A 27,690-nucleotide genomic window follows, 5' to 3' on the forward strand; every position below is an offset into this window, starting at 1 on the left:
CCGCCAATGCACACCCACATCACGGGCTCACACATCACTCTGTCGTGCTCGGCCGAGTCCAAACCCGCCGCGACGATCCACTGGACGCTGGACGGGATGAACCTCAACCACACCGGGGCGCAACTTGAGCTACCGATGGTCGAGGAGAGCCATTCGGGCGACTACCGGTGTCACCTGTACAACTCCGTCACATCGAGGTTCAGCAGTGCAAGCGCAGTGATCAGGATCATGGGTAAGGTTGTTTGTCCCGTTGGAGGAAAATAGTGGATTGTCGTCTATCTCTCAGTGCGCTACAACTGACTGATGACCAATGCAGGGTATGGTCTGCCTTTCAAGAAGCAGTTGAATAGAGAAATGGGGCACGAATGATTTCCTGTGACCTTGCACAGGATTAACGGTACAAAATGGTTGACCGTTTTTTTTTCTGTTTTCCCTACGACGGCAAACAATCCACAGAGTAGTTTGCCTTCCACCCACAGTCAGCTGGTATTGTTTTCCTTGGGCCCGGTGATTGACTGGCAACGAATCCAGGATGTCGTCGGCCTTTTGCCCACGGTCACCTGGAATAGGCTTCAGTTACTTGTGACCCATGATTCAGTGCAGCATAAATTGTTGAAAATAGGTGGACGGATTAATGGGTAGTCGGCTGTCCATTTACTGGATGCCCGAAGATCGACTGGCGTCCGACCCAGGGGATTATCTGACTCTCAACAGAATAAGAGGGAGATAGCGGATGGGATGGACGGATTTTGAAATGGCATGTTATTGTCGTTAAAGTTTGACGATAGCGCCCGCACATCACAACAAATCTCAAGTTGGTTCTTTCCCAAACAAAGTCTTGGCGGTTTCATGCGGGTTTACGTGCCGGACTGGTTTTCATGCTCAGGAATGATGAAGTCAATCTCGTACCATTTGAGATCGAAACTAACAACATAAAATCCGATTTCTTTTTTTTTTAATGATGTTTTCCAATAAACAACAATCCATCCCACAGCACCCATCACAGCCGTGATGGTGAACCACACGGGCGGAGTGGCGGTGGCCGAAGAGCCGTTCACCCTCAACTGTCACGTGAGCGGAGAGGCAGACCTCATCCAGTGGCTGAAGAACGGTCACCTGGTGTCCGCCGACAACACCACCGTCTTTGATGCCGAGAACCGGACGCTGACTCTGAGCCCGGCCCAGCCCGCAGATGCTGGCCAGTATCAGTGTCAGGCTTCCAACGCCGTCAGCAACATGACCAGCATTCCGTACACCCTGGAAGTCTACTGTAAGTCAAAACGTTTGTTCCACTGACTTTTAAGAGTAAGACACGGTCGTTCCACTCGCGCGCTGAATTGTCTTACTAGTGAGAACAAAAACCATGCTAGCATACGGACATTCATCTGAATATCAAGGATATAAAAACCAAATCCAACAGCATTGCAGAGACAGACTTTTCATAGACACGAGTTAGGTCATCTCATGCTGAATTGTCTTACTAGTGAGAACAAAGAGCATGCTAGCATACGGACATTCATCTGGATATCAAGGATATAAAAAAACAAATCCAACAGCATTGCAGAGACAGACTTTTCATAGACACGAGTTAGGTCATCTCAACCATTTTGAGGTATCATTCAAAAATAATCCTGATGTAACCCATGTGATGCTTGCTTTTGAAGACGGCCCAAACACGCCGATGATCACGGCTCCCTCCTTGGCCCTGATTGGAAAACACGTGCTCCTCAATTGCTCCAGCAGCTCCCATCCTCCGAGCGTGTACAAGTGGAGCTTAAACGGCACCCAAGTGGCAAACACCGCCGAGTACCTGACGGGACCGTTGGCATTCAACATGAGCGGGATGTACACCTGCATGGCTTTCAATAATGTCACGGGAAGAAACAGCACCGCCACCCACATGCTCACCGTTTTAGGTAAGCGCCCAAAAATTCTGACATAAATGTTTTCTAAAGCATAAAAATGCATCAAAATATGGTCCATGTTCTCGCTCAGAAGTGGTTTTGCCCGACGTTTGCTTTTGTTGGCTTTTAACAATCCTTCGAAAATGTCCAAGGCAAATATTATCACAGTAAGCGATCGCCCGACTGGCGAGCACTTTTTCCGGGTGATTCACATTTACGTAAAACTATCGAAACGTCTCATTAAATGTTTTCTAAAGTATAAAAATGCATCAAAATATGGCCCATGTTCTCTCTCAGAAGTGGTTTTGCCTGACGTTTGCTTTTGTTGGCTTTTAACAGTCCTTCGAAAATGTCCAAGGCAAATATCATCATAGTAAGCGATCGCCCGACTGGCGAGCACTTTTTCCGGGTGATTCACATTTACGTTCAACTATCGGAACGTCTCATGGCCAGAGGGGCAAATGACGAGGACGCTGCATAGACACATACAGTAGAGGTCCCTCTTAGCCAATGGGATGCCAGGAAGATGCTAGGCAATAGCCAATGGCAGAGCAGCTAGATGTATGTTGCATTCAGGAAACTCGGAGCTGCGAGTAGCAGCCCATACTGTATTTTTACTTTTCGTATCTTGAAATTTCTTTCGTAACAAGAGGCAACATTTTCCTGTTGAGGCGTTTCGTAACTCAAAAATTTAGTTTGAAGAGACGGTCAGTCGAGGTACCACTGTAGTGGATTCCTGATAGTCCTGACTGATAAGCAACCCAATTTAACCAAAACAACAGCATCGACTGAGTTAGTGTGGAGCTCGTGTATAGCGACCGGTAGTCCCTCCCCAAGATATATATTTTTTAAATACTAGAGGCCCCCGGTCCACTGTATGAGGAATTTCTGTCTGCTTATGTTCTAACCTTTCCACAGCTCCAGTGAGCATGGCCTCGATAACGGCGGCTGGTGCACATCCGATCCTGAACCAAATGTTCAGCCTCACCTGCGAGACCGTAGGAAGCGTAGAGACCATCACCTGGATGCATCACGGCGCCCCACTGTACCCGGACGGCAACACAAGCCTCTCCTTGAATAACGCCACCCTCACTTTTGACCCTGTGTTGATGTCCCACAATGGCAATTACACGTGCGAAGCTTCCAACCCTCTCAGCGGCCTCACCAGTGAAAATTATGCCCTCAATGTCATACGTGAGATTTTTTTTTTTCTTTTAATGCCGTATCATGATCAATGACGAGACCACTTGAGTATCTCTGTTGTGTCTTGACAAATTATGAGATGAGAATCAACTCAACTGTATTTATAGAGGACTTTACAACAACCACCGCTGTATAAAAAGGGCTGTAAACGGAGCAAAAATAATTCATACAACAATAAAACAAGAAATTAATGACAAAGACAGTAGAAAGCACAAAAACGGTCAAACTAAAAATCAAGTCTCATGATGAGTCAAAAGCCAAAGGATAAAAATGAGTTTTAAGATGAGTTTTAACCCTTTCAGGGACAGCGGTTACTACAGTGGACAGTTTATCATGTTATCAGATTACTGCGTGCATGAAAGGTTTTAAAGATGGGCAGTAAAGGGCGAGGCCTTTTCAAGATTTGAAAACAAATCTAAGGATCTGGAAAAGAACTCTCAAATGAGCCAGTGAAGGGATGCCAGAGTAGGCGTTATGTGCTCCCTCTTACGAGTACCAGTCAAGAGGCGGCAGCAGCATTCTGGACCGACTGGAGACACTCAATGGAGGATTGACTGACTCCAAAATAAACTACATGACAGTAATCCAGACAAAGGCATGAATTACTGTGCTCTTGGCGAAGGAGAGGCTTGACTTTAGCTTGCTGCCTAAGATGAAAGAAGCCGGATTTAACAACGGTATCAATTTGCCGGCCCACTTTACAATCACTGTCCAGTTTAAAACCCAAGTTCGAGACTGTTGACTTGAGATCAGAAGCGAGGGAGATGAAGAACTGCGACCGGTTATTCGATGCTGTATCGTGACAGCCGATGATGCAACCGGTGTATCGTCAGTGTCATGACAGACAATGATACAATATTTATGTTTTAGATGGACCCGGGGTGCCAAACGTCACGTCACCCATTGTGACGGTGGAAGGAAGCAGTGCCACACTCAACTGCAGTGCCTTGTCATACCCCGCGAGCCAGTACACGTGGTTCTTCAACGGCACCCCTGTGGCCAACACCTCCGCGTACCTAGCAAGTGCTCTCAGCACAAACATGAGCGGCACGTACACTTGCATGGCCCGCAACACAATCACCGGTGACAACAGCTCCGCCGACACCGTGCTGACCGTTCTCGGTGAGACCATGTGAACATTTTCACCATTTTTCAGAATCCCACCACACTTTGGCCTACCTACCTCAACAAGTACCCTTTTTTACAGCATATATATTTCCACTCTTGAAAGTAACTCGTAAACCACCTTTGTGTTTATTTTTGATTCAGAGAAAATCAAACACGTACACATCGAGGTGCCCGTGCATCCTCCTGTGGAAGGATACTCCTACATGATGACATGCAACGTGTCCGGGCCTGCTTACCAAGTGTTATGGCTAAAGAATGGAGAGCCCCTGATCACGGACGCCAGGGTTGTGATGTCCATGGATAATCGGACCGTCACGCTCAACGAGCTGCACCGGAATGATTCCGGACAGTACCATTGCTGGGCTATTAATCCGGCTCAACAGCTAGCAAGCCCTCCTCATCTGCTCCTTGTAAATTGTGAGTATGACGTGGAGACGGTTGGATCCGTCGGGTTAGTCATTTTTTTGCACTTACCACATTTGGTAAGTGTAAGACCAAAAAAATGGTCCATACAATTGAGTGCTTTTGTGAAAGCGGGAGGCCTTTACTTGTGCAAATGCATTTCTTGTTTGATATAAAATAGTGCAATTATATATCCATTCATTTTCCGATCCGCTTTATCCTCGCAAGGGTTGCGGGGCGTGCTGGAGCCTATCCCAGCCGTCTTCGGGCAGTAGGCGGGGGACACCCATGAACCGGTTGCCAGCCAATCACAGGGCACACACAGACAAACAACCATCTGCACTCACACTCACACCTAGCGACAATTTTGAGTGTTCAATCAGCCTGCCATGCATGTTTTTGGAATGTGGGAGGTACCCGGAGAAAACCCACACAGGCCTGGAGAACATGCGAACTCCACACAGGGAGGTCGGAGCTGGAATTGAACCGGGTACCTCTGCTCTGTGAGGTCGACACGCTAACCACTGGACCGGGCCGCCCTGCAATCATATATTTTATTGCATATACAATTTTGCATTTCATATAATTTAAAAAAATATTTTATATTACTATTTGCATTGGTAAGCTAGCATTCAGTGAAACAGGTTTGTCAAAAGAAAATTGTGGCGATTGTTTCAAATCAGAACACGTCTTTGTTTTATGTTTGGCTCGACACTAAACATCGTATGTTTTAGTCATATCGTGTCTTTGAGGTGAGGTGTTTATTTATTCAATTAGAAAGAAATCGTACAGCTTTACTAACACCTCGTGAGGCGCTTCGCCAAACCAACTTTGCGTTTTACGGTTGCAGTTGGACCGGAGACGCCGATGGTTTACGGTCCGTCGATGGCCGTGGAGGGACAGTCGGTAAACTTCAGCTGCTCGGCAGTGTCGCTGCCCGACAGCCACTTCAGCTGGTGGCTCAACATCAGCCTGGTTGCCAACAGCTCCGTGTATGTGACTCCTCCTCTGACGCTCAACATGAGCGGACAATACACCTGCATGGCCCGCAATCCCGTGTCAGGCAAGAACACCACAAGAGCCCTGATGCTCAATGTTATTGGTAAGAACACGCAGCAGTACTCTACGTTTTCTTTTAAAGAACGGTAATATCAGTCGAGATGTGTCATGTCAGCCCACTTCCTTGACACAAATTGCTCAATTCCATTTAGCCAGGATTCATCAAAATTAACGTGTCCTACAGACAGACGTCCATTTGCTACCACATTGGAACCGCGACAGATGGGTGACACCATTTTGTGAGACAGGCACCTAAAAATGTTTCAAAAATAAATCAATTAATCAAATCATGTGTAATGTATACTTAAGTGTAATGTAAGATAGTTTGAAATGATAAAACAGTTTTGGGATCAGTCTGTGGTACATTTCCGGTTTAAAATATTAAAATGGGCGATTCTCAACAATGACTTGGATGATTCCGCGATTGGCGTTTGGGCTTGGTCCCGATCTTACTGTACCTTCTTACAAGTGTGCTGTCATCTTCAGAGAACATCGAGTCAGTGGTGGTGAAAAACGACACGATTCCCATCGATGGCTACAACTTCACGCTCACCTGTGTGGTGGACGGGCCATACACATCCATCGAGTGGAAGAAGGACAGCGCGCACCTGATGGCAACCAATCACTCCCATTACTACATGGAAGAAAATAAGCTTCACTTCGCGCCCTTGACGCGCGATGACGACGGCACGTACGAGTGCGTCGCCAACAATCTGGTTGGTCCTCACCCAAGCCCCCAGTACAACCTCCTGGCAAACTGTGAGTACTGAAGGAATTGACAAAGTACGGTCGTGTCTTTGTGGTGTTGTTCGTAATTCAGCCACGCAAACAGTTCATTTATTACGTGCGGCAATGAGGTGACGTCATCTTTAGTAGACGTCTCCATGAAATAAAGAGATCGAAAAGCCTCGCTTGACTTCCCCAAAATATTTCTACCTCCTCCCGCATGACTCCTCTGTTGATTTGCCATGATTAAAAGGTTGAACACCTACTTCAGTTAGCACTACATTTTGAGTGACGTCATCGCTTCTTCGACGGATGCAGGTCACTTTGGGGACGCATTTGCTGCACACCACCAGACTGAGGTCGTAATTGATATGAAATGTGAACGATGTCAAAGACCAAAAAAAAAAAAAAAAAAAATCGGATTTCATCCCCCAAAAAATCGGAATATCTCCAGTTGGTCCAAAATGCTGCTGCTCGCCTCCTAACTGGAGCTCGTAAGAGGGAGCACATTACCCTAAATTCTGGCTAACAGTAGCATTTTCATCCGCTTGCAGACGGCCCTCTCAGCGTGGCTATCTTGGGTCCAGACTTGTCTACAAGCGACCTCACCATTTCCATCACGTGCGTGGCCGATTCGCGGCCGCAAAGCGAGTACGAGTGGTTTCTAAATGACGTGCCGTCATCAGTCATCGGCGTCGGCAGCATCATCCAAATCCCGCTGCTGGTGTCCAACTACACGTGCAAGGCGACGAACCCCGTCACCAACGTCACCATGTCTCACACTAAGTCCCTCAACCCTTTCGGTGAATACGACTCTTGTTAAATGGCACCGCGTTCCAGCCATAAATTGACATTTAAATTGACTGAAAATGGATCTTCTTTCTTTTTCAGGTTCCGCTTCTGCCTTCCATTCGCCATCCCAAAAAGTGCTCGTGATCATAAGCGTTTTTATGATGCAGGTTCTCTTCTACTGAACAGCCCCAAATCATTTTTTTCAATTTGTAGGTGGCAAAACACAAGAAGGCCAGGCGTCCTTGTTGTCAGTCATTTTTGGTTGTTTGGAGAAGACGCACGAACATTTGTAACAATCTGAGATTTTTCATTTTTAATGGCAGCCTGTTGTGATTATCGCTGTCACTGCACTGGAACACTTTTTCATCCTTTCAAAGTGGCTCCATTTTCTCACTTGATCACAATCAACTCTTGCACTTCTCCCGCCCCCGCCCAAAGTCACGTGAGATCAAACAAACTGTATGGAGTGTGTGTGAACTTTATCATGCGTTGATTTGTAGTATTTATTTCTAAATCAGTAAACCTTGGAAGACTGGTTGGCCTCGTGCCGTGTTGTCTTATTAGTTTTGAATGACAGGTATATGGGGGGTCGGGGGGGGGGCACAGGAGGGCAGCAACTCAGCGAATCCGATCGAGGCGCTATCTATAGTTCTCAGAAGTTGCTCATGTAGCATGCGGCATCACCATACGGGAGATACCAGGAGGCGGGCCAAGAACACAAAACACACTAAAAAAAATGCTGCTGTCTCTCTTTTAATTCATTTTCTCAGCTTACGTTGCTCAGAAATGGAAGCAGTGAAATATTCCTAAGGGCCAAATTCAAGCGGGGCCTCCCGACACAAGACACGTAACAGCCTCTCATCTGTTGCTTTGAAATATAATAAGCTGCAGCAAAAAGTGCTTTGAGGACAATGATGACGTCATATACAGAAGGTAAACACAGGACGAAAACAGGCGGGGGAGCTTTATGGGGACTGAAGCGGGACATTACTCTTTCTCTCTAGCGTTTCACATATTGTTTCACTAAGCGTTTTGGTCCCGTTACCTGTAACAGTGATTGAAAACCACAACGCCCACGGGCGCGTCGTCATCGATTCTTTACATCATTCTTGCTAAGCTAGCAGAGTGTGAAGGACCGGTGCGATTCGTCAATGTGTGTATATATGTGTGTATGTGTGTGTGCACGCACACGCGTCTTCCTCAGTTCTCAGCAGATTTGTCTAGCATGGACTTGAGGTGAGCATGCAGAGGCTCGCACACCGCCTGGTAGGCCTGCGGGCTGAGGTGAAGGTAGTCGTACATGTCCTGGTGGGAGATGCTGCCGTTGGAGTGCACAAAGCCCGGGTCCACGTTCAAGAAGGAGGCGTGAGGCAGGTAGGCGACGGCTTCCCGCACCAACTGGTTCACCTTGGCGTTTCGCTCCCGCAGAGGGTTCGGGGATTTACCTCTCGGTAGGAGTCCCTGCATTGAAGAGGTACGGATGTTTCGGAAGAATCTCTCTTAAGTGTCACTTCAAAGCAATGCATTTCTTTTCCATCTGCTCCAAGGCGATATCTATTGTTGATGATTCAAAATGCATGTACAATACCAAGTAACGGACTGGCAATGACACCGATATTGATTGTATTGTACCAAAATGAAACCAAGTCATACAGAGGCCGGTATCATAGTCACCAATATGCATACTTTAAAAAGGTGTGACTCTTGCAAATCTGATCCAGATAAATTAAGATCCAGGGATCAATGTTAAGATCGGTAATTTTTTTTCTTTACTGATTTGACACACAGGAAAACTACACTTAAAAAAAAAAAAAAAAGATCCTTTGTATTATATACAGTAATTCGAACGTGTACATTGGTTGCACGTGATTAAAATGGAGTAAACCGAAGTAACTTTCCCGTGTTTTCCTCAAAAATAAGTGTTAGCATAATACATATTTATCATGTGCAACCAAGAATCAAGTGCTTTTTTTTTCTCGTGTCTAGCAAAAAAAAAAAAATTGATTCCCAAACTGGTATCACTGATACCAGTGGCAGTGATTAAAAAAAAAAAAAAAAAAAAAAAAACGGTTTCTTACCAATATTATACCAAAACATTTGTGTATCCGATTGGCTTATTCAAAACAACTTGATTTTCTTCTCGTTATCACCATCATCCTCATTGTTATTATGTTTGTAGTACTCGCTCTGTACCGGTGCAGTACGACGAAGGCGTGACGGGCACTTACGAGTACGAGCGTGTGAGCGTGCGGCAGCTTGTTCTTGACCACTTGGACGATTTCCATGATGCCGCCGCAGATCTGCTCTGCGGTATGTCCGCGATTTTGAGTCCCCACCCACAGCACGACGATCTGGAAAGACAAAAGCGAGACAATGACATCACAGCATCCTCATGCTGCGAATGGATGAAATGTACTAAATACCTTTGGGCTGATGTGGTCCAGTTCACCGTTGGTCAGTCTCCAGAGCACGTGCTGGGTGGCATCACAGCCCACCCCGAAATTGAGGGCGTGGAGTGGGGAGAAGAGTTGCCGCCACACCTGCAAAAGAACCCCCATTACCCCCCCCAAAAAAAACAAATCAAGCTTAGCGTACATTTGGGGGAAAATAATGGACGTAAAGGATAGTTTCTTACTCCAAACTGATGCATGAGCTGCACCAGAAAGTCGCCAACAAAGAGGACGTCGGGTTCTTTGTCTTTGCTGTCGGACAGGAAGCGGTGGTGCTGCACACACGCAGTAGAACTATCACTTACAGGAAGTAGCATCATGGAGGATTTTTGCGATATCACGACAGTAGGGTCTGAGAGAACGTTGAGTGTGAGGATAACCACAGAACAACAATTGGAGCTTCACAGGAAAGCATGCGGCTGTGCAGTACAACTTAAGTTATTAACGCAAATTCATTTTGCATTTGTGGTTTACTTACATACTACTTTCAGCATAGGGGTGAAAAAAGTATTGCTTTGCAACCATCCTGTGGCTTCCTGGTGCCAATGAACTGTGTTGAATTGAAGCTTAATTTTGACAAACACAGTGCTTTGCCACTGTGTCATATCAGTGCCAAGGAACTGTGCTGAAGTGAATCGAGGAGCTTCGTTTAAGAAAAAAAAAAGCAGTGATTTGCCGCCATCTTGTGGCTCTTACAGGCAATTATAAAACTCTTTCGGGAGGGAGGTGTCTGTTTAATACTTGTCACTATTGAATCAATTATCAATCATTCAATCTAATTCAGTAATCGGTTGAAATTTGACTTTCTGCCAATATAGGGTGCTGAGAAGCTGCAAAACAGTCAAAAGTAGTTTATAGCAGGACAATGGAGCTTCAGGAAGACTGAAGGTGTGTGGCTGCCGTAATATGGTGCGCCGATAGTCTGGGCAAACATTTTGGTTCTATTTATTTTTTAGGTTGACTCATTGGGCTTAGTCAACTTTTTTTCTAGCCCCGCATCATTTACTGTACTAGCGGATGCTAGCGATCCGTTGGGTGAGCGGGGTTTTGCATGTGAATTGTCTCGTTGGACCAAAACGCATGTAGATTGGCCGTATGACGACGAGGTCGTCACCGGGGAGATGACGCACATTAAAATAACGTTGAGACACAAACCCACCATCGACATCCATCGTCCGTCTCCTTGGGTATCCTCACAGGGGGTGGGTGTGGCGGCCGGATTTCGCTCGTCAGCGCTCATGGCTCAGCTTCGATCTGTGTCTCAAAGCCGGCACGTATGGCTTCGGCACTTTCTGTTTCATCGACAAAAAAAAAACACACAGTAAAGAAAGTGCGAACACGGCGAATCGAACGCTTGTTCTCAACGCCAATTAAATTAGCACTAGCAGCTAGCTTTTCTGTTTTGTGTCTGTTTGTTTTTCATTTCAAAACAATGCGGCTTGTTTGAATTGTCTGCGTTAAAATAATTGTGCGTCAGATTATACGTTGGGGTAAACCATCATAAACTTACATGCACGTTGAATATAGATAACTATTTCGTGCAAAATCCCATCGTCTCCCCAAAAAAATCAGTTTCAGGAAGTCAAGGTTTACGCTCACCACACGAACCATAGCTCCCCATGGGGGTTAAAGCACAATCCATTTTGAAACATTTCACTCCGTTCGTAGTAAATTACAACCACGATTCAACATAAGATAAAAGTGATAATATTTGGTTTGTGAATACTGGGCTTGATTCCCTATAAATGATAAAATGGGAGAAAAGGATGAGCTCCGTTAGCAGACTCCCCTCCAAGCCTGTCTCTATGGACCGGTCCTGTCTCGTTCGGACTTTGAAGAGCACCACCGCTGCGCTCGCCAGGCGCATAAGCAACAGCGCGTTGGATGCGACGGTTAAAATGTTATAAACGCGCCGTGATGTCGCTCAATCTCTCGGTAATTGTTTTGGAATAGTTTTATTTTGACATTTGTACGAAATGTTCGCTGTTAATTCCGCCATACTATCTCTATTGTCCTTTATTTTTATTTTCTTACAGATCAATTCGGCTCATTTAAACCTTAGTTGTTAAAATAGTTGTGCGTCAGGTTATATGTAGGAATAAACTAGCGAACACATGCACGTTCAATAAAGATCATGAAGGAGATTCAAAATCCCGTCATCTTCCAAAATGGAATGAAGTCTCACGCTCACGGCACGTACTATTGCTCCCCCTGGAGGTAAAATTGAATTGTATTTCGAAAAACTTCCCTCCCTCAGTGGTATTTTACAACTCTTATTCAAAATAGGGAAAACATATATTACATTTTAAACACTGCGTTTTATTTTGTTTAAATAGGGAAATGGCAGAAAAGGGTGAGCTATGATGTGGAACTCCCCTGTTGGAGCGTGTCAATGAACCTGTCCAGTGCGATATTTAAGCGCGCCACCGCTGCGCTCCTATGGCGCATCTGTAGCGACGCGTTTGGAGCGACAGTTCAAATTTTTTTAAAAATCGCCGTTAGGTAGGTCAAACTATCGGCAGTTGTTTTTCAATTTTTTATATTTAGGATTCTCTGCTAATTCAGCCATACCCAGCTCAAGTTGGTCGTAGCTAACTTGGACAGAGTGTAGTAACTTAATTCAGGTGCGTCTTCAGTTAAAATTGCACCTGTTGGGCATCACCTCTATACGGCTAACGGGCGAGCTCGGCTGCACCGTTTATGATCCCTCGTACAGGGTGATTTTTTTTTTTGTTTTAAATATGACAAATGTGGATTGGTTTGCAGATGCCGTGGCCTCCTCGGATCTGATCCGTCTCTTGTTCTGGCTTTGCTGACATCCGATAGATGGCGACCTCGCCAGTCTGTAAGTAACTCGGACGTTTGATCGAATACCTGCAACAGGGCCACAACATAAGCTACACTTGCTCACAAGAAATCAACGTGCTGTTTTGGTATTTATTGAACGATATATTTTGCATTGGGGTAGAACTGCTCTGCGTCATCTGAGAGTTGTTTCAAATATTTAGCTTGCTTTGCTACAGGAAAAGGTAAAGCCTCAGTATGACTAATTTTACAGCAGTGCAAACTACAACAAAAGCATATTATGAATGTATTTTTGTATTTATAATCAATGGGGGGCTAGTTTTGGAAAAAAAAAAACTAAACAATTTTTAAGCTTTCGCTGAGTAGCTGCGCTGTCATTCACCTCACAGTAACTTTTGGTAATTCCAGCAAACAGCAACTGAAATTTGAATTGCTTGACTCTGCTATTGTGGTCTCTCTGCGTTTACCTCCCAACTTGAATTTTACGTGCCACCACCCTCACATGCTCCTATCTCTTGTACGGGAAAGTAGATGCTGCATTTGTACAACTATTTAAAATAGTCCATGGGTAAATATTTCTGCGCCTCAGTACCTTTGGGCTCTGGTGGTATCCTGAAGATATACACAACATGGAGACTGTCACAAACCCTCATGAAGCTGCAGTAAGACTAGTCGGGGTTTTTTTTTTGCAGCGGATAAAGAATCTATGCCTGTGAGTATTGTTGTATTATGTATGTCTTCATGTGTTGCTCCACATTTTGTGTTCAACTATCCGTTTTCAAGGATTACACCATGACACAGATGTTATTAATTAGCCTGTCAGTGCAGTTTTGCTACATTGACTTTCCTAAAGCAAATCTGTGTGGTTGTTTTAAACATACAATGTATAATTGGTTTCATTTGATGTTTAGTTTGACAGTAAATGTCAACTGTCGGTTGGAATAAAACTCCTTTGTTGAAAATTGGGAGCTATAATAGACACTTTACAGTTATGTGTTTGGCACACACCAATTCTTTTTTTTTTTTCCCAAGTCAAGATGAACCACGCAGCAGAGGAGCGATCCATCAGCACCTGCAAATGCCAAGCAGGCACGAGCAAGCACAAAACGAAACGGCTGAGGTCGCGTAAGGAGCGCAGTCAGACGAGAGACAGGAAGGACAGCTGCAAGGTCAAAATGGGCCGCTGCCACCCTGACGGCGGCCTGGATGTCAGGCACTTGCACGGCTGCTGCCGTCACGGCAGGAGGAGGGACGGTGCGTCGCCTCCGCCGCCGCTCTGCGAGGCGCTGGCTCCCACGCAGGAAGCCAGCGTCATCACGGAGGCCCGCCTCATCGGCCACCGCGGGCTCTTCAACCGCGAGGTGAAGTCCATCGACATTGAGCGGCTGTTATTCAGGAAGAAGGAGGCAAAGGTTAAGGAGACGTCTTCGCATGTCATGAGTGATGCCAGTGGCCCCGATGAGGAGGTTCAAGCCACTGAGGCCCAGGAAGGTTGCGAGAAGAAAAGCCAGGCGTCAGACGTGACACCGAGCCAAAGAGAACAAGAGCACCCTTCATCCGCATGTTCTGCCGACGCCCCGTTGGCAAAGACCTGGAAACCCGATCCACGCCAGAGGCCGCCGCCTTCTGCTGACCGCACAAAGAAGCCCCCTGAGCTAGAGCAAGAGCCCAGCCCCATTCTTTGTCGACCCATCGCTGCGGAAACCGGGGTGAAGGCGCACGGCCAAAGTCAAGGCGCCACCCGGGAGTCCGTCGCCGCGGTGTCTCAGCGCCTGCGCGAGGCCTTGCGCTTCCCTTCAGCGAAGAAGCGGGACCTGGTGGCGGAGAGCAGGGAGGTGTTGCTTCGAGCCCTGCGAGAGGCGCACGGCCAGCGCCTGCAGCAGAACCTCCTCCACATGCACTCGGGCACCGGGCCCCGCCCTCACCCCAGGAGGGAGGTGCATAATCGCAAGGCCGCACGGAAAGCCCGGGATAGACGCTTGACGCCAGGTAGGTCCACAAGCTCCAGCTTCCTCTCAGGAATGGAAGCTAGCTGTTGACTGACGAGGAGGACAAATCTTGATAATATTAAAACAAAAAATAAATAAATTTAACATTTATTTTAAAAGTTTTATTTGAGATTCAAATTGGTCATTAGGGGGAAGGGGGGGGGGAACGGCATTCCAGACTTATTTCATATTTTAAAAATTATTTTCAAGCATTCTTTTCCCTTAGATTTTTTTTGGTCTTTTTAATTTACGCATAGCTGACAAAAATCTTAGTTCAAAAATCTTGTTGTTGTTTTTTAGACACATTCCCATCACCATTTCAAGCCCACTCATCGGATTCCTTCTTTTTCGGAAGTGAGGACTCTCTGGTTTTGGAAAACACAAGGAAAGGAACGAAGCAGGTTTCCTGGGATCTCAGTGGCTCGCCACTGCAGCACGTCAGCCAGGTATGAATGTCTTTTATCTTTATTTTTTTTTTGCCTTTAGCCACTTCAACCTCTCCGTTGTCTCCTTTGAAGATCGGCGCTTGGCTAACAAGCCCAATGGACAGCTCGGCAGGCTTCTTGGAGGACATCATCAGGCCTCGTATCTCGCCGGAGTTCAGCATGGACTTCGGCTCCTCCAGTTCTTCGTCTGTGGCGGTTCGTGGGCTGTTCGCCCCACCGGACGCCTGGCCAGTGGAACCCCCGGTAAACGACTTCAGCAAAGCCACCATCGCGTTGGATCCCTTCGAGGACTGTTTTGCGCAGAGACGGTGGCGTCGGTCGCAGGTGCTCTCCACGCAACAAGGCCCCAGTCAGGAGCTGGCAGGCCGATATTCACAGGAGAACTTTCCCCTGCAGCGGGACGCCTTATTTGAAAGTCAACAGTACTCCTTTGCCCCCACTTTTTCCTCCGACCCTTTAACCTCCCTCCGCGACCACCATTTCCAGCCATCTTACAGTCTCGAAAGCCCTCCATCTTTATTCGTGTCCTTGTCAAGCCCCAAGCAGTGGTCCTTTCACCCCAGGAAACAATACTGACGCACCACTTAAGTTAGAACTCTAGGAAAAAGCCTTCTTGACAAAAACGTGTCCGAACGCTGTATCCTGTTGGATATTGCATGATTGGAATAAGAATTCTGCAGATTATTTCATTTGTTTTCATCCATCGCAGGCGACTACCATTTTGTCCTACGCCGCCCCCTGCTGGCGACCGAAATTTATGTCTTAGTGCTCCCGGGCTCGCACTGCAAATGTCTCGAGACCGAACCCAGAAAACGGGTGAGCTGTGAACGCTCCCGATACAAGCTCGAGGGCACGTCGATGTCAATTTCAGTTAACATAAGAGGGCGGTAGATCAGGCCAAAATGGCAGCCGCGTCAAATAGATGAAAACAAATGGAATAATCGGATTCATTCCACGAATGCAATATTCATCAAAATACCATATTTAGACTAGTTGGGTGCACATGGACCGTAACGTATATCATATCCGCTTATTTTTGTTCTTTGCTAAACACTCATAATAAGCCGTTGGGTCCCCGAAAAAAAAAAAAAAAAAAACAGTGAAAGTGTGCCGTTTGATTTAGAAATAGTCACAATAAACCCAGAACAAAGCGTGGAATGTCATGACGAATTCAAAACAATCTGCCGAGCGACGGCTTGTCTCTCAAAAACTCGTTAGTCAAGGCACTCATATCTCAAGGCACGTGCATTTTATTTCACAATTTCAAACAGTTCCCCGGTGTCTGTGACCTATGTTCATTCAAATTACCCCAAAAATATCAAAGATGATGGGACCATGTTTTTTAGTTGCGCTAGAATTACCCTGTTCTCAATTCACCTTCTGCAGATTAAATGAACTGGATGACTGAGAATCTACACAAACTATTTAATCCATGTAAAAATTTCCGTCTGCTATGAGAGTCTGAGTGTCAGAATCTCCCAAATCGTCAAAAATCTTGATAATATTAAAACAAAAAATAAATAAATTTAACATTTATTTTAAAAGTTTTATTTGAGATTCAAATTGGTCATTAGGGGGAAGGGGGGGGGGAACGGCATTCCAGACTTATTTCATATTTTAAAAATTATTTTCAAGCATTCTTTTCCCTTAGATTTTTTTTGGTCTTTTTAATTTACGCATAGCTGACAAAAATCTTAGTTCAAAAATCTTGTTGTTGTTTTTTAGACACATTCCCATCACCATTTCAAGCCCACTCATCGGATTCCTTCTTTTTCGGAAGTGAGGACTCTCTGGTTTTGGAAAACACAAGGAAAGGAACGAAGCAGGTTTCCTGGGATCTCAGTGGCTCGCCACTGCAGCACGTCAGCCAGGTATGAACGTCTTTTATCTTTATTTTTTTTTTGCCTTTAGCCACTTCAACCTCTCCGTTGTCTCCTTTGAAGATCGGCGCTTGGCTAACAAGCCCAATGGACAGCTCGGCAGGCTTCTTGGAGGACATCATCAGGCCTCGTATCTCGCCGGAGTTCAGCATGGACTTCGGCTCCTCCAGTTCTTCGTCTGTGGCGGTTCGTGGGCTGTTCGCCCCACCGGACGCCTGGCCAGTGGAACCCCCGGTAAACGACTTCAGCAAAGCCACCATCGCGTTGGATCCCTTCGAGGACTGTTTTGCGCAGAGACGGTGGCGTCGGTCGCAGGTGCTCTCCACGCAACAAGGCCCCAGTCAGGAGCTGGCAGGCCGATATTCACAGGAGAACTTTCCCCTGCAGCGGGACGCCTTATTTGAAAGTCAACAGTACTCCTTTGCCCCCACTTTTTCCTCCGACCCTTTAACCTCCCTCCGCGACCACCATTTCCAGCCATCTTACAGTCTCGAAAGCCCTCCATCTTTATTCGTGTCCTTGTCAAGCCCCAAGCAGTGGTCCTTTCACCCCAGGAAACAATACTGACGCACCACTTAAGTTAGAACTCTAGGAAAAAGCCTTCTTGACAAAAACGTGTCCGAACGCTGTATCCTGTTGGATATTGCATGATTGGAATAAGAATTCTGCAGATTATTTCATTTGTTTTCATCCATCGCAGGCGACTACCATTTTGTCCTACGCCGCCCCCTGCTGGCGACCGAAATTTATGTCTTAGTGCTCCCGGGCTCGCACTGCAAATGTCTCGAGACCGAACCCAGAAAACGGGTGAGCTGTGAACGCTCCCGATACAAGCTCGAGGGCACGTCGATGTCAATTTCAGTTAACATAAGAGGGCGGTAGATCAGGCCAAAATGGCAGCCGCGTCAAATAGATGAAAACAAATGGAATAATCGGATTCATTCCACGAATGCAATATTCATCAAAATACCATATTTAGACTAGTTGGGTGCACATGGACCGTAACGTATATCATATCCGCTTATTTTTGTTCTTTGCTAAACACTCATAATAAGCCGTTGGGTCCCCGAAAAAAAAAAAAAAAAAACAGTGAAAGTGTGCCGTTTGATTTAGAAATAGTCACAATAAACCCAGAACAAAGCGTGGAATGTCATGACGAATTCAAAACAATCTGCCGAGCGACGGCTTGTCTCTCAAAAACTCGTTAGTCAAGGCACTCATATCTCAAGGCACGTGCATTTTATTTCACAATTTCAAACAGTTCCCCGGTGTCTGTGACCTATGTTCATTCAAATTACCCCAAAAATATCAAAGATGATGGGACCATGTTTTTTAGTTGCGCTAGAATTACCCTGTTCTCAATTCACCTTCTGCAGATTAAATGAACTGGATGACTGAGAATCTACACAAACTATTTAATCCATGTAAAAATTTCCGTCTGCTATGAGAGTCTGAGTGTCAGAATCTCCCAAATCGTCAATATCCGGCGCCGCCCGAGTTTCGTCATTCTCCTCCGTCTCCAGTTTGCTCCCCGCCTTGACCGCACGCCGCAGCTGACTCCAGAACAGCTCCCGGGCTTGCTCGGGGTCAACGCAGTCCGAGGCGGGCCACTGCAGGTACGTCTTCTTCAGCATGACCTTCCTCATACGGTGGTAGGAAGATATTTGGCGCTCCGAGACGGGCTCCAGGAAGACGAGCAGGAGCACGTCGCGGTGTTCGTCGAAGAGCCGGTAGCTGGCCAGCTGGATCTCCAGAGAGCACCACTCGCTTTGGAGGAAATTGCGGCTCACCACGCAGATGGTCTTGCGACTGCTGTACACGGCCGCCACGATGTTGTCCACGATGTCCCGGCCGGGCTCGAAGTCGCGGTGATGCAGGCACAGTTTCAAAGACGAGCCTTTGCCCTCCAGGTTGGGCAGCAGCTGCAGCATGACCCAGTCTTCGTCGTTGGAGTTGTACGACACAAAGGCGTCATACGCGCAATTCTCCTCCTCCTCTCGGAACTTGCGCCACTGCTCCCCGAACCAGGAGCGAAACGCGTAGTAGCCGTACTTGATTTTCCAGTAGAGTTTGACGTAAAGCAGCGGGAAGGCGGCCAACAGGGCCACCGCGGCGGACGTGCTGAAGAAGAGATACTTGCCGAGGTCGATGTAGCACACGTTGGTTTCAAAGTTGTAAAAGTTGCTCTTGTCGCCCTCCTGGCACGGCAGATTGTAGACGTACACCACTTGGACCCTGTCGTTGTGCACCGTCCAGTTCTGCAGCCGGCTGTTGAGGCAAGTGCAGCTGAGCGGAAGATGGCGCATGTCCAAGTAGCGCAGGCTGGGCAGACTGTTCAACACGTCCACGTCGAGGCTTTGCATGCCGTTGTGGGTGAGCTGCAACGTCTGCAAGCGGGTGAGGTTGCCAAACACCTTCCCGGAGAAGTTCTGGATGCCGGCGTTTTCCACAGTCAACTTGGTCAAGTTGCGCAGATTCTTAAAAACACCCGGCGGCAGCCTGATGTTCACGTCGCAGCACTTGTCCAGCGTGAGGAAGCGCAGGTACGTCAGGTCGTCGAAGGCGTCGGCGGCAAAGTACGAGATTTGATTGTTGGTAAGATAAAGAGACCTGAGGTTGCGAAGGCCGCGGAACAGCTTGTGCGGCAAGTGGGTGAGGCCGTAAGGACGCTGGCCTCCCAACTTCAAGTCGCTGAGCCTGCTGAGGTTCACGAAGGGCGAGCTGGCGTTCAGCGTGGAGAAGCGAATGAAGTTCTCCTCCAAATCCAACACCGTGAGCGTGTGCCAAAACACGGCGTGGAGGCTCATGTCGATCTGTTTCAGCTTGTTTCCGTCCAGGTACAACTTGGAGAGGCGTCCGAGTCCTCGGAATCCCGCCGAATGAATCCGGACGATTTTGTTCCCTCCGAGGTCCAACGTGGTCAGATCGCGCAGGCGCAGGAACGTCCAGTTGAAGATGACCGAGATGCGATTGTTGCGCAGGTTGAGAGTCTGCAGCGCGGACAGATCTTCAAAGGTGTCGCTGTACAGGTCGGTGAGGAGGTTGTTGTCCAGACGCAACGTCTTGAGCCTGTGCAGCCCCTTCAGAGCTTTATGGCCGAGAAAGGCGATGATGTTGATGTTTAAATTCAACGTCACGACGTTTGGCGTGTGATTGAAGGCGTAGTCGGACACCATGAGGATGCGGTTGTAACGGAAGCTGAGCTCCTCGAACTCCCAGAAAGGACGACGCACCTGCTTGCAGGAGTAAAGGTTGCTCAGGTGGTTATGCTCTATGACCAATTTTTTGAAATATCGATTCTCGCCGAGGAAACCCAGGCAATTTAACATTTTGTTTTTGACGCTCTTCATATGATTTCCTGACAGATCCAGAGATGTCATGATTCTCGGGCAATGGGACAACGTGTCGTTTGGCAATTCCCTGATGCCGTTGCTGCCCAGGCGCAGCGCGTTGAGACTTTTCACCTTCCGCGTCAGCAGGTTGCACAGCGCGAGTAGCATCGAGTTGTTTTTCACCCCCGTGCCCGTGAAGTCCACGTGGCCCGCGTGGATGTTGCTGATGTCCAACAGCGTCATCACGTTGACCGCCGTCGAGTGCAAGTTGAGATAGTTGGTCCGCGCCAGGTCAACGCCCAGAAAAGCTTCGGCGGCGAGTCGGGAATTGTAGGACAAATCCAAGATCTTGACGTCGGAGAGGAAAGAGCGCTCGCATCCTAACGCGGACAGGTTGTTTCGACACAGATACAACTTGGAGAGGGAACGGGGAAACGGAATGCGGTTGTGGTGCAGAGAGGTGAACTTGTTGAGGCAGAGGTTCAGTTGAAGCAGATCGCTCAAGTTGGACACGGAATCGACCATCTCTGTGAAGTTGGCGAGGAGGTTCTGCTGCAGCATTAGAGTGGAGAGATTGGGCATGGCTGAAAAAATTCCTCCCGGTAGCCGCTTGAGTCGATTGGCCCTCAGGGAGAGAAAGGTCAGATTGTGCAAGCTGGCAAACAGCGAGGGCCTCAGCTCGGAAATGTTGTTGAAGGACAAGTTCAGAGACCTGAGTTGATGCAGCTCCCCGAAAGCGGAGCCCTCGATGGCCATCAGACGGTTGTTGTCTAACCGAAGCAGGTGAAGGTCCTTGAAGCGGGCGAAGGCTTTGTCGGGAATGTACCTGATCGGGTTGCCCAAAATGCTGAGATTGACGATGTGTTGCGGCAGGTCGTCCATGATGACGGAGATGTTCGGCTCCCTTCGCTGGTTGCATTTGAAGCTGCGTCGATTCGAGTTCTTCTCTTCGATGCAGTTCTTAAAGGTATACGCCGCCACCGCCGCCAGGACCAGCCCGAAGCACAACAGCCGATAGACGAGAGCCGCCATGGACCCGCTTGCTCCCGTCGATGCGCCGACGTCTTTCCGCGTTACTTTTGGACCTCCATCGGGGTAATCTGAGGGTAGAAACGAGGACAGAACATGCATCACATTAAGCGGAAGCTGCGTGCGCAGGTTGTCGTCGTCGACCTCCCGCTGCGTCAATCTTTACGACCGTCCGAATCTCGGCACACAAACTTCTTTCGTCTGGAAACTGTTCACGAGCTGAAATGTTGAAATTGCCAGCAATGCAACTAATGTTAAAGACCCAGACAGGAAGTTCTTTTGTGCGTAGTTAAACCAATATAGAAATAAGCTAACTCGCACATGCTAGCGAATCACTGTGCGACGTTGATACCTCTTCACATATTATACGGTACCTTTGCTAACGCTATCACCACCGGGAATCTGTTTTTCCGTCGTCAACACCAACAATCATTTTTCTGCCCTTTTCTTTGAGGTTTTGGCTTCATCAAAACGTTTACTGCGTAAACCACGCGGGGCTACCTGATGACGTTTTTATTCTTCAAAGTGCAGATGGCGGATTTTTCAAAAACAAACTGTGGCACGAAATGACAAACGCAAAAATCATTTTATGTCTAGCCGTTACTTCCTTTTTGCTTTTCAACAGTATTACGATTTGTGGTCGCGAACCAAGGCAAGGTTTCTTGGAAGATTTTGTTTGTCAACTGAATTGTTCGTGAACAGAGGTTCCGCTGTGTTGCTACTTCAGGACCTGAACGATTTATTGGAGATTCTCTGTGCTCTCCTGTATTATTGTTCACCTCGGCCTATTCACAACTCACCATTATTCGGTTTGGTCTCTTTCTGTTACAACCTCAGGTGCCACATGATGGTGACGAATTCACGGCTAATGGGAAAGTAGTAATTAATCTCAAGGCAGTGATATCGTGATATCATACTTGCTGACTGTTCGTTGATCTTTTTATGTGAAGGAGGAGCTCAGTCTTAGTTTGAGAATGCGTTGCTAGTGGAAGATACATCATTTTTTTAAAGGATTTACGGCCGGACGTTTCACACTTGGCTGGCCAATCGGACTCCATTTCCTGATGTCGCTCACGACGCCGCATCCCTTCAAGTCAAACATCCAACACAAGTATAGTAAGTACAGAAATGACCCTTTATTAAATCCACTTTATTTCTTTCCATTCCAAGTGCTCATTTTCTTTGACAAAGTGAACAACTTGGCTGGGTTTTTTTGGGGGGGAGGGTGAGCGTATGATTGGCATTTAATTCATTTCCATGGGGAAAATGCAATTGATGTAAGAAAAGAAAATTGTTGCAAGCTCGCTCCTTGAACAAATTGAACGTTTACACATACAAGTCACGCATCAAGTTGGCTGCTGACACACATTGAACCTCGAGTGTCAATCCTCATCCGAGCGCCTGAGTAAACATTAATGTGAGGCTGACATTTCCTGGTTAAAAATGGTCATTTCCCTTTTCACATGTTGACAGGACCCAGTTGCACACAGGAGTTCTTGTTTCGCTTTAAATTTTTTTTTTTACAGCTATGTTGTATTACCTATAATTAATCAAATGCATCAATTAAAGAATTGAAATAAAATTTAAACAATGATTTGACAACACACGCGCACATGCACTGGGCAAATGGAATATTTCTCGGAAGGATGTGATTGGCGTAATAATTACCAAAACAAAAGGCAAAGAGAAAAAAAAAGTGAGGTTGAAATATGTAAAAGTATTTATTTTAATCTTAAAATAATGGACTCTCATTTTGCATAATGAATATTATCCTAGTTAAAGCACTAAAAGCTTATTTGCAAACCGTTCATTTTACTGATATCTTGATATTTCCAGTAATGAACAAGAAATTACAAATACAATTTCATTAAGCAATTTAATGTGTGTGTGTGTGTGTGTGTGTGTGTGTGTGTGTGTGTGTGTGTGTGTGTGTGTGTGTGTGTGTGTGTGGAGGGGGAGTGGGGTGAACAACCAAATGACCAAATTCACTTTAAAAGGTACTTATCGATCATGTGATTAATAAACTGAGTAACTTCTCCCGCTTCTGCAATATAATATGTTAGTTTAACATCTTTTAATCATGTGCAACCACTGCAAATGTTCAAATTATTTGAAGTCAAAGGACTTTTTTTTTTTTTTCCTTCTTCTGCGCATCGGACTCTTGATCATGTTAAATGTTGGATGGGCCACATCCAACAACGGCGGGCGGCATACAGCCCATGCGCCATATTTTACCCACCGCTACTTGATCGTGATTATATGAAATTCAAGAGAGTGAAAATACAGCGTAATGTGAGTTAAAGAATTATTCACTGTCCAAAAAAATTATATGTGTGTGTGTGTGTGTGTGTGTGTGTGTGTGTGTGTGTGTGTGGAGGGGGAGTGGGGTGAACAACCAAATGACCAAATTCACTTTAAAAGGTACTTATCGATCATGTGATTAATAAACTGAGTAACTTCTCCCGCTTCTGCAATATAATATGTTAGTTTAACATCTTTTAATCATGTGCAACCACTGCAAATGTTCAAATTATTTGAAGTCAAAGGACTTTTTTTTTTTTTTCCTTCTTCTGCGCATCGGACTCTTGATCATGTTAAATGTTGGATGGGCCACATCCAACAACGGCGGGCGGCATACAGCCCATGCGCCATATTTTACCCACCGCTACTTGATCGTGATTATATGAAATTCAAGAGAGTGAAAATACAGCGTAATGTGAGTTAAAGAATTATTCACTGTCCAAAAAAATTATATTAAAAAAAATCTGTGTGAACTTCAATTGTTGTGACAGTTGACATGGACAAAAAAAAAAAAAAAAACTGCTTCCATTTGTCTCGCTGCACTATTTACGTAACAACGAATCGTTCTCTTACGCTTTCCATTTTTTTGTGCATTCCAAAATAAGGAATCATTGCAACATAAACACACTTTGACCACTTCAGGCTCCCTATGAAAACATACCCTTTTGCACACTCTTCACATAACATTGCGCGAACAAAGACAAATCTGAGTATTTGACAAAGAATGAGTCGATTGCAGTATTATTTTGTCTCACCCGGTCAAAGGAAATGCGCCTCGTTGCCTTCGCTGTGTCTTGTTCGTCGGAAAGAGGAAGACGACACTGTTGGCCTTTGCATTCACATGTGCTTTACTGACGTCAAATAAAGATTGAACAAATCCAAAGAGCGAAACGTGAAAATGACAGCTCAGACACACTTACGGCTAATGGGATGTTTATTGGAAGGACGTGATTGGCAAAATAAATAATGAGTCAAAATGCATAAATACAGTTTCATTGCACTTATTAAACTAATCATAAAACATCAACCATATGTATAGATGTTTTTTTTTTTTTTGTGGGGGTGAGTGAGATTGTGGAGGAACCATACTGAATTTAAGGTTACCGTGTGTCTCATGCTACTCCCGCTACTCGCTAGCCACCATATGCTGTAGCTTATAATCGCGTGTGGGTGTTATGTTTGAACGTTTCAGATCAGTGATTCCCAACCACAAATGTACAGCACGGAGAATATCAGGTGTGCCGCAGAAAATTATCCGATTTCACCCAAAGTTGCCGTAAAGTGAATTTTGGCTCACCACAGCCAAATTTGAATGATTCAAAAAAAATCATCAAGTGCAGAAGATAAGGTACTGTATATAAAAAAAAATTTTTTAAAAAAAGTCAAGCCCTTGTCACCGCTCTCAAATGCTGTGGCCATGTTTGCAGAATCCGTTCGCCCTGGTTCATCGCTGGGCTTTTTCACACCCCAGCCCATAATCCAACATAATGACTGTTAAATTGGACTCGTAGAACCCCTCTTTGGTGGTGTGTTATGAAATTTTCCGATTGCGCCTTGCCTCGATAAAGGTGGTGAATCTCTGGTTTAGATAACGTCAGTAATTTATTTCATCTCAGAAAAAGGAGAAGTATTATCATTCATCCTGTTGACTTCTCATGACTCGTATGTCAGTTCATAATGTCACTTCAAACACAGAGTCCTCCATTTTTATTGGTTGCCCCCCTTCTTATCCTCTCATCTTTTGCTCTCTGGCCATTTGACACAGTCCACACAGCGGAAGGCAGGCCATGACCAACCAATCTTTACATACCGAGCCCTGTGGGAGGAAGCGAGAGGTGCACACGGTTAGATATTTTGACCATACACAATGCAGTATTTCCTCAAAAGAGCGGCAGGTGCTTCTGGTGATAATTGTAAAAACGTATTTCGTGATTGCAGCATGGAGGCCACAATTTCAGCGTGTACACGTGGGCAATTGTGCGAATAAAAGGGATTACAAAATGTTACTAATTATGTGAATGGTGAAAACATTCAATTCGCCCTGAGAACAATTTTCAATTTGCCAAACTATTGTCCATTTGTGGCCTGCGATTGGCGGGCGACCAGTCTGGGGTGTACTGGCTAGGAAGAGCAAGCTTTCACACAGTGGATGAATGGCTGCAAGTTTTAATGGTGGATGGATCATGTAAGGTATTCAGAAAAGAATATACACTCCAAGAAAAAGATGTTTGGAAAAAAAAAAGTATGCTTGCCCCCCCCCCCCCCAAAAAGACTTATTTTTGCCTGGAGTTAAAAATAAAACAAAAAAAATCCACTTCACCCAGTTTATTCCATTCATGTGCAGCATGACAGCTGAATGCTGCTTCACCATGTTTGTTTTGCACTCTGGGCTCTCCTTTTTGGCCTGTGAGTCTGCCAACTTCAGAGCCCCACTCAGTTTACAGTTTTTAAATCAACAGATCGAAAAGATTAAAGGCAAACGTGCTCAAAGTTAAAGACAACTGAGCTGCACTTCACAAATATAGCATCTTGGATTAAGCCATTTACTTTTACTGGTCAGTAGCGCCAAACAAGGTGGTTGTCAAGCATTGTAACCTGCCCAAACTTACTTCAATGCGGTACTTGTGGCGAATGCTGGTCCTCAAAGCCACCGAGGAGCTGGGGAGGAAGGCCAGGCAGCAGCTTTCCCCGTGGTCCTGAGCCACCTTGCACTCCAGGATGCACGGCAAGAAGGTCCCGCACAGACCTGTGAACCAAAGACAGTGTACAGTTAAAGCTCCACTGGACACTGCTCGACGGTTTCAACGCATACAGATCCCGCAGTTGTCGCAGCAGTCCAGTGTGTTGGAGCTCCAGTCGGACATGGCGTACTGGTGGACGCTGACTTGAGGCTGGGAACTGATCACGCTGGGCTGGAAAGACATGTTCACCGCTGCGCACTTTTACCCTCGGGTGGGCTCTTATAACCCCCACATGACCCACCTCGAGTGTTTGATTTCAGGGCGTAGCGCACCAGTCAAAAGGGTGCACCCAACATGATTGATTTGCGTCGTATTATTATTATTTATCATCTGGCAATAATTGAAGAGCGAAGGATGAATGAGAATAGAGTGTGTGTTGTGTACACACTCACGTACACACACCCACCATCTACTGAGCATGACCCACGAATGATAAATTGTCAAACGTGTTTGTATTTGGTCAGTATGTATTCTACTCGCCGTCCAAATGAACAAATCACGCATTCATCCATTTTCTATGTCGCTAGTCCTCAGCAGGGTCGCAGCTGACCTGGAGCCTATCCCAGCTGACTCGGGGCGGGGAACACGCTGGACTTGTCACCAGCCAATCGCAGGGCACATGTAAAGAATAACCAGCCATCCATTTTCTGTAGTTTCTGTCGTATGTTTGTACACTCTGGACTGTTTGAACACCCTCCCTAGGACTAGGTACAGTGAATACAAAATGCCGAAACGCCGACTAAATGTTCATCTTCTATTGCTAGGTGTTTGTGGTATAAAAAAATTTCTAACTTTTTTCCACTAATATGTCCTATAATCATAGGCATGGGGGTGCTGAAGTACCCTGAAAGTAAATCCAAGCACCCCAGATTTTGGGCAATCTTAAGAATTTACTCTATAGTATTTTTTTTTTTTTTGTTGAAAAGAGTTAAAACCAGGAAGTACTTGGTAGACATGTAATATTTTATCAACAAAAAAGTACGGTACACAGTGAAGCTTTTTCGGGCTGTACCATGAATACATTCATAAATTCATTCCAATGAAAATTTGATTTGGTCGTACGTCAATGCATGCAGCTGTAGCTATAATATTTTGCTGAATAAATATAGCACTACTAAGAAATTTGAAAAGAGAACCGTGACAATTTAGCCTCGTTTCACTCTGAAACGCCTGCAAGTAAGCAAAGGAAGTGAAAGTGTTTTGTTGCCGTTAGGCTGTCATGGAAAAAAGGCAAACGTTATCCTCTCACATGCCGCCCCACACCAATAGGGGGCAGGATAGTACGGTTAATCAGTCCTCTGCCTTAGTTCAACTTGTTTTTTGGCTAATACATGTGTCGCATTCAAGAAACTGAAAGCAAATGTCTTTTGCCTTCGCTGGATCGCTGTTTTTTTTCACCGTGAAAGTTATTTTCTTTGTACATTTAAGAAAGTGGTGGCAGGGAATGCAATACTATTGAAATAAATATTGAGAAGGGCCAAAGCAGTGACCACTACAAGATCCC

General features: G+C 45.9%; 5 protein-coding genes across 10 annotated transcripts in view; 2 read left to right on the forward strand and 3 right to left on the reverse strand.

The window, feature by feature from the left end:
- LOC109531631 (carcinoembryonic antigen-related cell adhesion molecule 5-like) overlaps nucleotides 1-7,749 on the forward strand; it is a 12,041-nt gene extending 4,292 nt beyond the window's left edge. Inside the window, exons 4-13 of the mRNA XM_019896023.1 lie at nucleotides 5-232; nucleotides 995-1,270; nucleotides 1,665-1,916; nucleotides 2,823-3,098; nucleotides 3,978-4,229; nucleotides 4,377-4,652; nucleotides 5,488-5,739; nucleotides 6,183-6,455; nucleotides 6,977-7,225; nucleotides 7,314-7,749. Of these exons, the coding sequence (XP_019751582.1) occupies nucleotides 5-232; nucleotides 995-1,270; nucleotides 1,665-1,916; nucleotides 2,823-3,098; nucleotides 3,978-4,229; nucleotides 4,377-4,652; nucleotides 5,488-5,739; nucleotides 6,183-6,455; nucleotides 6,977-7,225; nucleotides 7,314-7,396 (2,417 nt within the window). The 3' untranslated portion in view covers nucleotides 7,397-7,749. The remainder of the gene's footprint in view (nucleotides 1-4; nucleotides 233-994; nucleotides 1,271-1,664; nucleotides 1,917-2,822; nucleotides 3,099-3,977; nucleotides 4,230-4,376; nucleotides 4,653-5,487; nucleotides 5,740-6,182; nucleotides 6,456-6,976; nucleotides 7,226-7,313) is intronic.
- A 202-nt stretch (nucleotides 7,750-7,951) lies between these two features.
- Nucleotides 7,952-11,278, reverse strand: pafah1b3 (platelet-activating factor acetylhydrolase, isoform Ib, gamma subunit). The gene is made up of 6 exons (XM_019896058.1): nucleotides 11,175-11,278; nucleotides 10,824-10,956; nucleotides 9,850-9,939; nucleotides 9,638-9,754; nucleotides 9,443-9,565; nucleotides 7,952-8,675 (listed from the first exon to the last, which is right to left on the reverse strand). The coding sequence occupies exons 2-6, from the start codon at nucleotides 10,902-10,904 to the stop codon at nucleotides 8,415-8,417; spliced, it is 672 nt and encodes a 223-aa protein (XP_019751617.1). The 5' UTR covers nucleotides 10,905-10,956; nucleotides 11,175-11,278; the 3' UTR covers nucleotides 7,952-8,414.
- Nucleotides 11,279-11,388: 110 nt separating this feature from the next.
- On the forward strand, nucleotides 11,389-16,314 carry prr19 (proline rich 19). Of its 6 annotated transcripts, XM_019896049.1 has the most exons (6): nucleotides 11,606-11,881; nucleotides 12,001-12,166; nucleotides 12,431-12,509; nucleotides 13,502-14,458; nucleotides 14,758-14,903; nucleotides 14,976-16,314. In XM_019896049.1, the coding sequence occupies exons 3-6, from the start codon at nucleotides 12,491-12,493 to the stop codon at nucleotides 15,477-15,479; spliced, it is 1,626 nt and encodes a 541-aa protein (XP_019751608.1). In that variant the 5' UTR covers nucleotides 11,606-11,881; nucleotides 12,001-12,166; nucleotides 12,431-12,490; the 3' UTR covers nucleotides 15,480-16,314. The 6 variants fall into 6 exon arrangements, with proteins under 6 accessions (XP_019751609.1, XP_019751608.1, XP_019751611.1 ...); XM_019896050.1 differs by lacking the exons at nucleotides 11,606-11,881; nucleotides 12,001-12,166 and adding an exon at nucleotides 11,389-11,599; XM_019896052.1 differs by lacking the exons at nucleotides 11,606-11,881; nucleotides 12,001-12,166 and adding an exon at nucleotides 12,199-12,288.
- tlr21 (toll-like receptor 21) lies at nucleotides 16,141-24,310 on the reverse strand. Its single transcript, XM_019896043.1, has 3 exons — nucleotides 24,201-24,310; nucleotides 18,043-21,215; nucleotides 16,141-16,192 (listed from the first exon to the last, which is right to left on the reverse strand). Exon 2 carries the CDS (start codon nucleotides 21,145-21,147, stop codon nucleotides 18,199-18,201), a length of 2,949 nt encoding a protein of 982 aa, XP_019751602.1. The 5' UTR covers nucleotides 21,148-21,215; nucleotides 24,201-24,310; the 3' UTR covers nucleotides 16,141-16,192; nucleotides 18,043-18,198.
- Nucleotides 24,311-25,028: 718 nt separating this feature from the next.
- Nucleotides 25,029-27,004, reverse strand: cnfn (cornifelin). The gene is made up of 3 exons (XM_019896059.1): nucleotides 26,258-27,004; nucleotides 26,055-26,191; nucleotides 25,029-25,261 (listed from the first exon to the last, which is right to left on the reverse strand). The coding sequence occupies exons 1-3, from the start codon at nucleotides 26,367-26,369 to the stop codon at nucleotides 25,172-25,174; spliced, it is 339 nt and encodes a 112-aa protein (XP_019751618.1). The 5' UTR covers nucleotides 26,370-27,004; the 3' UTR covers nucleotides 25,029-25,171.
- Nucleotides 27,005-27,690: the final 686 nt, after the last annotated feature.

This window comes from Hippocampus comes, unplaced genomic scaffold, assembly GCF_001891065.2.
Source record: "Hippocampus comes isolate QL1 unplaced genomic scaffold, H_comes_QL1_v1.1 scaffold55, whole genome shotgun sequence".
Taxonomy (NCBI): Eukaryota; Metazoa; Chordata; class Actinopteri; order Syngnathiformes; family Syngnathidae; genus Hippocampus; species Hippocampus comes.